This window comes from Alosa pseudoharengus, unplaced genomic scaffold (genome assembly GCF_046254945.1).
Source record: "Alosa pseudoharengus isolate Yale_2024_CS ecotype anadromous, Long Island Sound unplaced genomic scaffold, YU_APseudo_1.1 YU_APseudo_1.1_scf_14, whole genome shotgun sequence".
Lineage (NCBI taxonomy): Eukaryota > Metazoa > Chordata > Actinopteri > Clupeiformes > Clupeidae > Alosa > Alosa pseudoharengus.
This window is the reverse complement of record NW_027468609.1, coordinates 26,726,767-26,738,870: the sequence shown is the minus strand read 5'-3', so window position 1 is coordinate 26,738,870 and position 12,104 is coordinate 26,726,767. Positions and strand designations below refer to the sequence as shown.

At 41.5% G+C, this 12,104-nt stretch overlaps 1 protein-coding gene across 3 annotated transcripts in view; it reads left to right on the top strand.

Annotated features, from left to right (window-relative positions):
• pam (peptidylglycine alpha-amidating monooxygenase) overlaps positions 1-1,508 on the top strand; it is a 57,897-nt gene extending 56,389 nt beyond the window's left edge. For all 3 annotated transcript variants that reach the window (XM_076284413.1, XM_076284414.1, XM_076284412.1), the window contains one exon: positions 543-1,508. In XM_076284413.1, coding sequence (XP_076140528.1) covers positions 543-724 — 182 coding nt within the window. In that variant the 3' untranslated portion in view covers positions 725-1,508. The remainder of the gene's footprint in view (positions 1-542) is intronic.
• The last annotated feature ends 10,596 nt before the right edge of the window (positions 1,509-12,104 follow it).

Genomic DNA, 12,104 nt, shown 5'->3' with positions numbered 1-12,104 from the left:
CAGGGGTTGTGGACTATATATGAAGCAAGATGTAATGCACTACACTAAGATTAAAGTCCTTGCATTATGAATATTTGATTTTCACTAACCTCTTTGTTAATTTTTCAGTAGTTGTACATAAAGGCCATGTTTAGCATGCCATGTGGGAGGAGGTTATTATAAACCCATCAGTCCCTTGCCATACACACTCACATTAAGATGCACACATTTGAACTGAATGCACAAAACTGCCTGACAATAACTCAACCCAGGTAATATAGAGGTGTTGATTTTGATAGGTTAGTGCACCCACTAAGAGATGGAGTGCTTTTACAGTTGTCAAAAAGTTTCTTAAGTTCATGTCTAGCTTTAGGCTTGAATGTGTTATGTTAGGACCATTAATTAATAATAAAAAAGACACCAGACCATAAAATTTTATTTAAAAAAAACGTCACAATGATTACAGCAACACAGCTCTTGTCTTCTGTGTGTAACACTGCACCCAGAGGGTGTTAACTACTGTTCATAGTCATCTCACCTCTACCTGCCCCTCCATCTCACAGGTAAAGCTGCGGGCACCTTGAACCTGGGCAACTTCTTCGCCTCTCACAAAGGCTACACCCGGCAAGGCTTCGACCGCCTGAGCACCGAGGGCAGTGACCAGGAGAAGGACGACGAAGACGCCACAGACTCTGAGAACGAGGAGTATGCTGCCCCCCCACTGCCCCCCATCTCCTCCTCTTAGGGGACCCATACCCCCCCCTCCAGAGATTCCTGCTGACCTGCCCAACAAACGCTGCCCACCAGAGCAATCCTTCTGTCCAACAAACACCGTCAGGATGTACTTTAATCATATATGTAAAACTGTTCATATCGGCTGCCAACACATTTCTTATTTATTTGTGCAAACATTTCCCCTCCGTAGGAGCGTTTTCTGACTGCCACTTTAATTTATTAGATACGGGGACCAGATGTAGGTGTGAAGCACTGGTAGAGCTATGGATGTAGCTCTAGATGATTATTTTTAAATAGGATATATGGGATAATGACTAAAGACAGAGAAACTATTTAGAGTTTTATTTTTACTTTTTTTTTGCCATGACTGAATTATTATTGTTCATATACTTCCAAGTGATTTATCAACCAGATAGCATTTTTATAAGTTATCAGGTAATTGCTCCAGATGTTTGGTTGATGACTTTATCTGTACATGTGTGCCTTTTTGATTGTGTATTTTTTGCCTTTCCGCAGCACCTGTTATTACAAATGTGCCACATAATGAAAGCGCTGCTATTGTCATCTGTATTTTGATTTATGTTGTACCGCATTCAATGAAAGGCTAAAAAAAATTGAAGATTACTATTATTATGTATCTAAAGCTGTATTTACGACATTTTCCAAGCGGATGTATAAGATGTGTCTGATGTTTGTTGTGACACTGAAGTTTTATCGCAAGAATACTATTTTCAGTAACAATGTTATTTGTGTAATAAAGTGTCTGCAAAGCATCATCCACTTGTGAAATTTGACCTCAGTTGTATGGTGATGTTACTGAAGTGTGATAGTATATTTTTACTACCATATTTCTCTTAAGACTCAATCAGGACGATGCAAGATCAGGATCCAGGCTTTATTCTTTTCAATGAGGGGCCAGTGGCCCTCAAGGGAGAGAAGTACATGTTTGTTTCACCCCATCATGGATTTCACCAGATTCTCAGTATTCTCTGACTTCTCTGAAACAGTGTACTAACTTTATGTTACAAACAAAAGAAGGAGTGACCTCTAGGTCCAACCCAGTTTGAATATGCAATAGAAAGGGAGGATGGGGATTAGGCCTTCATCAGGTCTGGTCAGCTTCTATTGTCTTTTAATTAAAATTACCCCCTTTCCTGGGAAGTTCCTCAGAGGCCTGGACACATGTTGTTCTACAAACATTAACATTTCACACCTGGTGATAGGCAAAAGGCCTCTCAGGCTTTCATTGACTTCAAGGATAAACAAAGGATGCTTGCATACAGACCAAAGACACACACAGGGTACACATGGGTACAAAAATCACAGATGCCCATAAGAAGTACGCAGTATGTACATTTACAGAAATGAGGCTGATTCACAACAATTTCAAGTGTGTGTGTGCGTGTGCACGCGCATGTGTGTGTGTGTGTACTTGCAAGTGTGTGTTTTCATGAATATAATCTGATCCTGTAAGAAATATATAAAACCACATACAATGGCTACATTTTAAACGGCTTGATCCATTTACTTAACTGTAACTTTTTTATTTTTAACATGGAAAGTCTGAAGTTACACAAGACGGGGATATCTGATGAAATGTTAGACTAAATACCCAGATAGCAAGGTGACATTGATATGATGTTGATTTTCCATCCAAATCATCATTTTGGTTGAGATTGAAATCTCAATGGTAAATAGACATTGAATCAGCATTACAATCCTGACAAAAACCCGACAGTGCATGAATATCGATAAGAGAGATATTGAAACAACATTGGTTTATAGTTTATGTTGCCATAATCGATAGAGCATCGATACATAGTTCACTAAAAGATATTGAAAAGTCATGGATTTGTGGTTGACTGGGAAATCTTAACGTTGTGATTGAAAAGTAGTGGATTTATAGTTGACCGCGCGACGACGTTTGAACTGTCCAGGAGATCATTTTCAGCAACAGTTCAGTCAGACCAACGGGGGTGTTCAGCTCTCTGTCAAGTTCACTCCTCCTTAATGGTAAGCAAGCATTTATTTATCAAACGATAATGTTTTATTGTAAAAGTGTACTACATTAAATTCGGTCATGTTTACAGTCTATGTAGTGCTACATCGTACTGTCTGACTTACAAACTCATTCAAATGCTAGGCTAGCTAAATTTACTTGCTGTTGTCAAATTAATGTTTAGGCTAACTTACGTTATGGCAGTTTGGTTAGGTTAACGTTACTCGGCAGTCTGATTTATAATTAGGTCCTACCTTTGTTGTCAGTAAGTTACAGTTTATTATTCTCATGATAATAAAATATGAAGTAGTGCTAGGCCTACCGGTAATGTTAGCTTCTAGGCTACTGTCAAAATTATAGGCTGAAGATGTGCTGCTGGTTAACGTGGAGATTTAGCTAACATTTATGTAACTCCTGGTGATCATATTTTTGTGAGTTTAATAGGCTAACTTTAGCAATACTGATATAAGTTAACTTGAAGTCATATCTGACTAGACTGCTATCATTAACCGTTCATTGGGCAGCAAAATTGTTAGGACGAACAGAGCTGCCCGAATGGCTCGTGCTGCTAGCAAACACGGCATGTTCAATGAGCTCACCCAGCTGAATTATTTTAACACTATCTTCAGCCTGGCATTTTGACAGCAAACTCAACAAACATATAGAATATATATTCTATGATTATAAGTAGCCTTCAGTTTCAGTTGAACATATTATCTAACACTGTCTATCTCTTTTTCTTCTGTTTCTGTTAGGTGCCACTTCACTCTGCTACTGAATGGATGGCAGGGAAGCACAACACACGTGAATTTCTAAATGAAGAAGAGTTAATAAATGCACTTGATTTTCAAACTGATAAGTTGTCAATGGTTATTTATGCACGATTGTGTAGCCTAAACCAGCCATACTAGGCCTAGTCAAATTTATCCTGGCTGTATATAAAGCAGGATGTGAATTTCCCAATATTTTTCCAGATTAAAAGTGGTTTACTGAGGTTTAATATCAATTGAAATACCATTGAAATCGCATTGATCTTTAGTTTGGTTGTAATTTCAACATTGTTTCAATATTCATTTGAATTGAAATACCATTGAAATCCCGTTGATCTGTAGTTGGAATTTCAACATTGCTTCAATATTAATAGAGTGCAAAATGTTATAGGATCAATGTTGAAGTGCGACGTTGACTCAATGATTTTAACGTTGACAAAATAATGTTGATTTAACATAGATTCAATGAGTAATTGCTATCTGGGAAGGGACACCTAATTAGCCTGGGAATAGGCCTACATTCAAACCTTCGGCAAATTGTGGATTTGCTCTGCAGGTCCGTCTGGCCAAGAAGCCATTGAAGCCCATTCACAATGTCTAAAACACAGGCACGCAAATACAATAGCTAATCCGGCATGAAAGTGTATTTCTTTGGACCTGAGTACAACAACTGCATGTAAAACATGTGTTTACAAGTTTGAAACGATTTGGGAAGAGTTTAATGAACCAATTTAAGTTTAAATTCACTGCTAGTTACGCCCCTGCTGGAAGTTGTAAGTCAATTAACCTTTTCCAGACCCACTCCCAATTGTAGTCTAGTTGACAGAAAGGTGAACCCGGAAATGTTGAGGACACCAAAGTTTTATGATAGAAATATATAGTAAAGGTCCCCAGCATGCAGAAACTGCCGGATGCCAATTTGCATTTGTTGGGCAATTTGTGTAATTACGCTAATTAGCATAAATTAGCATAATTGCCTATATTGATCATATTATATATAGCTGCTTGGCCAAAACGGACAATGTAGTATGTTCTTAAGGGTTACTGAGATGCTGAGTCCATATCTGACATTTTCAAGATTCAAAATCAATATTTAAAGCTACCTTGTGTAAGAACTTCTCCCATCTAGCGGTGAAATTCTATATGACAACCAACTGAATATTACTTTCTAGCCCCTCCCATTCCGAGCGCATTTTAACTCCTACGGTGGCCGTTTCATGCCAAAGTTAACATTGCTTCCAGTACTACGACTTCGTCCGGTGTTCCTTACAGTTATAAGGTTACTTTAGAAAACAATTACACATTGCATTTAGTTATATAGCCAGTAAACATGTTGGGTATGACCTCTATGTAAAGTGAATAGCCTAGTTTTACGTTTTCATTATTTTGGTAGGCTACTATTTCATTGCTAGCATCAGCTATCAGGTTCCCAAACGAATGCATGCTAATGTTATAGTACAGTAGATTCAGTGCTATCGTTATTCTGTATGTGCGAGATTAATAGTGTAAAGGCAATGTTTACAGCGTAGCCTACTATTTTTCTCAGTGAGCAGAGTCAGAGATCAGTCGATGCAACGGAGGTGCAAGGGAAAGGTAAAGGAAGAGGGAAAGGTAAAGAAAAGCCAAGAGCCGGTAGCAGAGGATCGATGAGACCTCCTAGGCAAAGAAAAAGTAAGACTCCAAAAGATGACGAGGAGAGACTGGAAGAACTTCAAAGACAAAGGAGAGAAGCAACGGAGGTTTGTGTTTTTAATATATTTCTCTGAACAGTATCAATGTCAATGACACCGAAATTAGCTCGGAAGCTGCACCAGGCACGTTCGTTTGCGTTGCGTCTGCTGCAGAAAAAAAATAGACCATTCATCTAAAATTGATTTTACGCGTTGTGAACGGAACGCTTCAGTCACGCGCTTGGTGTAGCTTCCCTGCCTGTTTGTATCTCAATTGTTTGTAGCAATTTCTAGCTGTTGCCAGTCAACTGCATGATGAGAGTTGTCTCCCAGTGAAATCACGACACATAATTACGTTATGGTCTATAGAAAATGTTACACAACATTTTCACCTTTTCATTGTCCATACACATACATAGTATTCATCATTTTGTGTGAACACTTGAAAAATGACACAGAGTAGGCTACTATTACTACTACTCTGCTAACAATCTAACTTTGCTACCTAAACAAGCCTATCTGATCTTATTTCTTGTGTCTTATTTCTTCAGACTTGTGGATGGAATGAGCCTGCAAGAGCACAGGAACCTCACCACACAGTTGCTATAGTGAGGCAGCCAGGTCTGGTGTTTGATGCATCAGTGCAGACATGTCGTCCCCCCACCTGTGCCAGGGATGCCTTGGTGTAGTTGTACACACTGCAGAGACATGCCAATCGATCAGAAGAGAAAATGCTGTGGACAAAACCCTGCCACCTGTGTGAGCCTTCTGCCTCACTACACACAGCACTGCCTAGATGAAGGTTTTCTCCAGATTCACAGGCAGTACATCACAGACATCACAGCATTAGGCCATGTAAGAGAGCCAGGTGATGACAATAGAGTTCAGATATGCTACCTACAGACATTTCATTTTCTGGCAGCATGGGTCTCTAGGACAGGGTAATAGAAGAGTGATCCCAAGCTGTGTGTGTAGGATAAGGGATAAATTCCCTGACCCTCAGGGACATCTCTGGAATTTATTTCACCTTCCTATAATGTTGTAATGTTGTGTTATTGTAAATAGTTTTGTATTAGTGTTCTTGTACTGCCTGTTCCTTTTAAAACTGTATTTAATTTATTTTACACCGGTACATCGCTATATTTTGCTTTCATGAAAATAAAAACTTTTAGAATTGATAAGAGACTGTTCATGCTGTACCTCATACATTACATCCACAAACTTATAATTAAAAAAGGAGTTGTGGTAATTTACCATTTTGAAACACCAAATGACAGTAACATGGTCAACAATGTTATTTGCAATATATTTATTTACAGAAATTAACAAATTATGGTATTTACACATGAACCCTTCCTTTTTGTATGGTGCCTTTGAAGCAACATGGGCCATCATTCTAAATTTGCAGTCTCCTGGAAAGCTGATCCTGTGGAAGACATGCAGTGTCGTTAGACATACACGCCATTTTATATAGTTCAACATATTGTTACTAATCTGTATAGTGCTATTTTGCCTAGACTGAGTTACAGGCAAGGTTACAATGAAGGCATGCACGTGCATCACATAACAAGACCATTGAATTTCGTCCACATCCTCCTCCACGATGCTCATGTCATGTAGGCTTTGTAAAAAATATATATAAATGCTTATATCATGAAAATATACAATAGAGAATGTCATCGGGTATAGACATTATGAGCATTGATGGGTTACCTCTGTTCAAGGTTCTCAATTTCAGGGGCTTCTGCAATTGCGCCAAGATGCTCATCTGAAATGAATAAGCAGAGCGTTTCACAACATATAACAGTACATAAAATGGTAAACACCAAGATATTAAAAATATACTTTCAGTTATTATCAAACAACAATCACATAGAATCAACAATTGTTTTCATGCAGTGAAAAACGTTCAGACAATTTAGTAGGCTACGTCTACAATTAATAAGACTACAGGACAGGCCTCAGGATGTGAACGTCACCCTTGGAATTGGCTACACTAGCATTATCAGATTAGGATATAATATTTAGGCTACAAAGCAAAAGCAATGAAAAATAACTACAATTTAGTGCCCTTTGCCTGTGATCCGTCATAGCAGATTTATGTTACAATCCTTTTTCATCGACGCGAGGAAAAGTATCCCAGACGTCATTCTAGCGTTATGGACAACCATGCTATACTAAGCCAAGCAACTATAAAACTTCGAATTTACACCATAGACTGTATGTTTACACGAATAGGCCAAATTACCTGTCGAGGAGAAAGCAGGCAATTTCGGCGTCCCTTTTAAAATCCTTGCTCCTCACGAGCTCTTTCCATCTTAGAAAAGCCACTCCAATATTGACTTTGGTCTGTTGTTTTTCCGGTCGCGTTGGCGTTTTAATTCTCTTTTTCGCTTCCTTGGCGACTCCTTTTCATGTCCTCGAGAATAGTTGTAATCCTCCATTTTCAACAGACTTTCAAATCTGCCGGCAGTCGCGAGTAGACTGATCATGCAATGAGTGTTGCCTACAAGCGCGAAAGGCGGAGCTGAATTTCCAGGAATGTCCCTAGTTGGCGAATGTATTTCAAAGATGGAGGCGCAACATGGATTCAGCCATTTGCGCGACTCGCGCGTATGTATTTGGAATAGCAGATTCTACACTTACGAGAATACTTTGATTAGTAAGTGGAAATAATTACACATGAATGAGCACATATTTTTGAAAGAACAAATGGGTTTTTGCTAAGAATTAACTCAAAAAAGTACACAATGTAGCTTTAAACATGGTTTGGTCACGTTTTTACTCTCACTAAGCTGATTTTGCTGAGTTTTCAGGGCGATTTAGACGGATTTTTGGAGGATAAAAATGTTCAGTGTTAATAAGGAATAATTTGGATCCTCAAGTTATTTCTGAATTCCACAATCATTTTGTAAATAGCTATTCACTGGCCCTCTGCTGTAACTCACAATTGAGTAACAAAGGGAAGAACTAGCCTCTTAAACCCAAGCCTCTTCTGAAGAGAGCCCTTGTAAGGGGTACTAAAAAGCTTACAGAGGTCTTCAGTAGAAGCCGCGGGAGAAGACCAGCCGTCGCCTGGGCCTGGCTACGGGAGTGCTTGCCTGAAGAGGGTGTTGATGCAGTGGCCACGGCGGAGAAGGACTTCACGTGAGCGGGAGAGCGGCCTGAGGAAGCGGCCTTGGAAGATGAGGTGATGACGCCGGCCTGGGCGCCTGCCCCCGCAGGGCGGCTTTAGGCTGGAGTTGGCGGTGGCCCTGGCTGTGGAGCAGAGCAGAGTTGGAACAGCAAGGAGGTGGTGCCTTGAGGACGGACAGTTGGCGGAGCCGTTTGAGGCACGACGGTTGGGCAGCTTCGGCGGAATTCGGGCCCTCTGAAATACTGAACTGAACTCTAAGCCTTTGGGTGCGTGTGGGAGGCACCATGCTGTGCGGGCGCCTGTTCAAGTTGGCCTGTTCGCCTGCACTCGTTAGAAAAATAAGGGGGGGAAAAGTTTGTTGTGTGAAATCCGATGGCACGAGCCAGAGACAAGGTCTAGGCCTTGGCGCAACCGTGGCGGAGTGGAGCGGCCGGGATGCGATGGAGCTGGAGTCAGTGGCGTAAGTAGGTGCAGCAAGTGCAGTCGCACCAGGGCCCGTGACCTCCCGGGGCCCGTCGCTACCCCCGCAATGCAATTGCTGGAAAATTCTATTTCTGACTATCGGCGTGCCTTTGACCAGGCCAAGGCTACAGCGCAGACGCTCGCAAATAAATGGGGGGTTCAGAGTACATTTGAAAATGTTAGAGCACGGAGAGTGAAGCGTCACTTTGACGAACTATCGGAAGATGAGCGCTTAACCGATGCAGAGAGATACTTCAAAGTGCAGGTATATATTTAACTCTGGACATCACAATCAGTCAGCTCTCCCAAAGATTTGCAAGTATGCGGGAAACTTGTCATGTGTTTGAGTCTTTACGTCCTATGACCCTTCAACTCGCAGGTGATGATGAACTGCTTGAAAAGGCAAGACGTTTGTCAGACCATAGCAGGGACATTGCACCGACATTCCCAACACAACTCCTCTCAGGTCTTGCTTTAAAGCAGAGATTTCACAGAAGTCATCTATTTTTCCACTTGCCAAAATGCTGGTGGTAGATTATGACAGTGTAACATCCACATTCGGGGAAGTGTGTACTGCTCTCATGTTGTTTCTGACATCGGCTGTGACTGTGGCAACAGCTGAGCGATCTTTTCCCAAACTCAAACTTATTAAGACCTACCTAAGGAGCAGCATGGGGCAGGATAGGCTCAGTGGGTTAGCTATCCTGTCCATTGAAAATACGAGAGCCAGAGCATTAAATATTGGGAACATCGTTAACGATTTTGCACAACGAAAGGCTCGTAAGATGGCCTTCTTCTAATGGCCTAGTTCACGCATATTGGGGATTGTATGCATATGAATGCTTTTATTTGGTTTCTGCGCGGTTAAATAAGTTAGGCTACATTAAGTTTTGTTTCTGCTCAGTGTGAGTTTATAAGCAAGCAACCTAAGCTTGCAGTTTCAGCAGAGGATTGAATAGGCGCATTGAGCGCATTGAGTGTTCCCATAATTCCATGCGAGTTGATGTTAATGCAGTAATATTAGATTACCCTGGCCTGCAGGCCGTTAATAAAATTATTTTTAATGTTTTCACATGTAATGGATCCTATGTAGTCGTGTGTTACTACTATGTAGTCGCGTGTTACTACTACTAAACTACTTCGGTGCCTCAGGCCCTTTGCATAAACAATTGAAGTCACCCTTAATGTGTATTGCATGTATCAGAGTTAATTCATCCTGGGTCAAAGATTGTTGGTATGGGGCACGCGTAGCGCTCTCGTACCTGGGCCCATCATTGACTTGTTCTGCCACTGGCTGGAGTTGCCCCGACTGGCGAGACGACGGAACGGTGCGTCGGAGGTGCGGTGCCTGTTTCGGTGCTCAGTGCCGAGGAGTCTGTGGCAGTGGACGCTAGGCCCCGCCAGGTGTTGGAGGAACGTTGTGGTGGTGCACACTGCGAAAGTGCGACCTGAGGGCTTTCGCTGAAGGGAGCTGGGGACGAGCAGCGACGGCCAGGTGACGGCCAGTACGCCCGCGTTGGGCCACTGGTGGTTGTGGGTCCCCGGAGTGAATAGGGCTCTTGCGGTGTGTGCACCCGCCTGCTGTGTGGCAGTGTCATATACTTTGCTGGACTGAATGTGGGAACGCCCGCGCCGAGGACGGCAATGGCTTGTTGGGGGAGCTGTGTAACGTCAGTGTGCTGGACTGTGCTTGAGATTCCCACGATGTTTCACTCTGGGGATTCTGGGAGAACTTTGGGGTTGTTATTGTGTGTTCTTGTGCCTGTATGGTGTGGCTGCGTCCAACCCTATGTGTGTTAGGTGCGAGTGTTCTTGACTTCCCTATGTATGTACTATGTCCCTGCTCCCGACCTTTAATAAAGCTTTTGATTAGACAACGCTGTCTCATCAATCGTTAGGCCTACACTATTAAGTAGACTATTAAGCTAGCCAACTATGCTACTTTGTTTATATTTCCAGGCTTCAACCAGACAGCTGAATGTTGTAATATAGAAATAGGCCTAATATATCAATCTGCATAAAGTGTGCTGTCAAATATCAGACATTCAGTATTCAGGATATAAAATAATACAGATAGGCCTATATTACATTGTAATCCTCTGGTGTTCTAAGGTAGGCAATTGAAATGTCTAGCCCCCCCCCGCCCCCCCAAAAAAAAAGAAAAAAGAAAAATCGAGGTTTGTGTGTACAGCCCTACTGTATATCGCTACAGCCCTATCCTCCAAAAATCTGTCTAAATTGGACCAAAAAACTCTGCAAAATCAGCTTAACATACTAATTGTCCATTTTGGCCAAGCAGCTCTTATAATAGGTGATTATGCTAATATGCTATTTAGCTCAATTACACAAATTGCCCAACATATGCAAATTAGCATCCGGCAGTTTCTGCATGCTGGGAACCCATACTATAGGCTATTTCCATCATAAAACTTTGGTGTACTCAACATTTCCGGGTCCACAATGGGGCTCTATGGGCTGTCAACCGGACTATTGTACCAGACTACATGGTAAAACATTGCTGAAGTTTATATCACAAATATATCTAGTAGGGCAATTCCATGGAAAATTATGTTTTTTGTAACATCCATAACGCCAATAAAATGTGATGGTATGGTATGATGTGAATGATTACATGGAATTTGAGCATTTGCTATTTTTGGCTGAAGAATGTACATGAGAAAAAATGCACAAAAAATGAATGTTATCATTCACATCATACAAATGCCAAGGCATTTCACTGGCGTTATGGATGTGACAAAAAGTCAATTTTCCGTGGAATTGCCCGGTAGCAGTAGGAGCACTGTACTGTACTGTTGTTGGTGGCACACCTGTCTCATGCCATTTGCCTACTGTCCTACACCACTGTCTTATCACTTGTCTTCTGTCCATGCCACTCGCCTGTCGCATGTCTCTGTCCCATGCCACTTGCCCACTGTCCTGTGCCACTTGCCAAACATCATAACCTCACTGATGTCAGATTATTCACTTCTGATAGAAGCTGTTTGCATTACTTGAGGCTATACGAGTGGGATTGGGCTTGAAGCAGGCATTTGTTTCACTGTAAATAAGTGTGTGGACTATTAGCCTATGTGTGGATAATTAAGAGGATAGCCTAGGCCTACCGTGTGTTTTTACAGTATTTAGAGTTAGTATTTTAAGCTAAATAAACTTTTTCGCCTACTTTTACATCTTCCAAAATGTAAACTTTACATTCATTATGTAGGACATTTTTCTCATAGCCACACATTTCAGGTGGGACGTTTGAAAGGCTTGCTGAGCGATCCCACCCCCTAGTGACGAAATTTGTCATCACCGATGTTTCATTTGGCTGTTGCTGGTGTTTGTGATTTTTT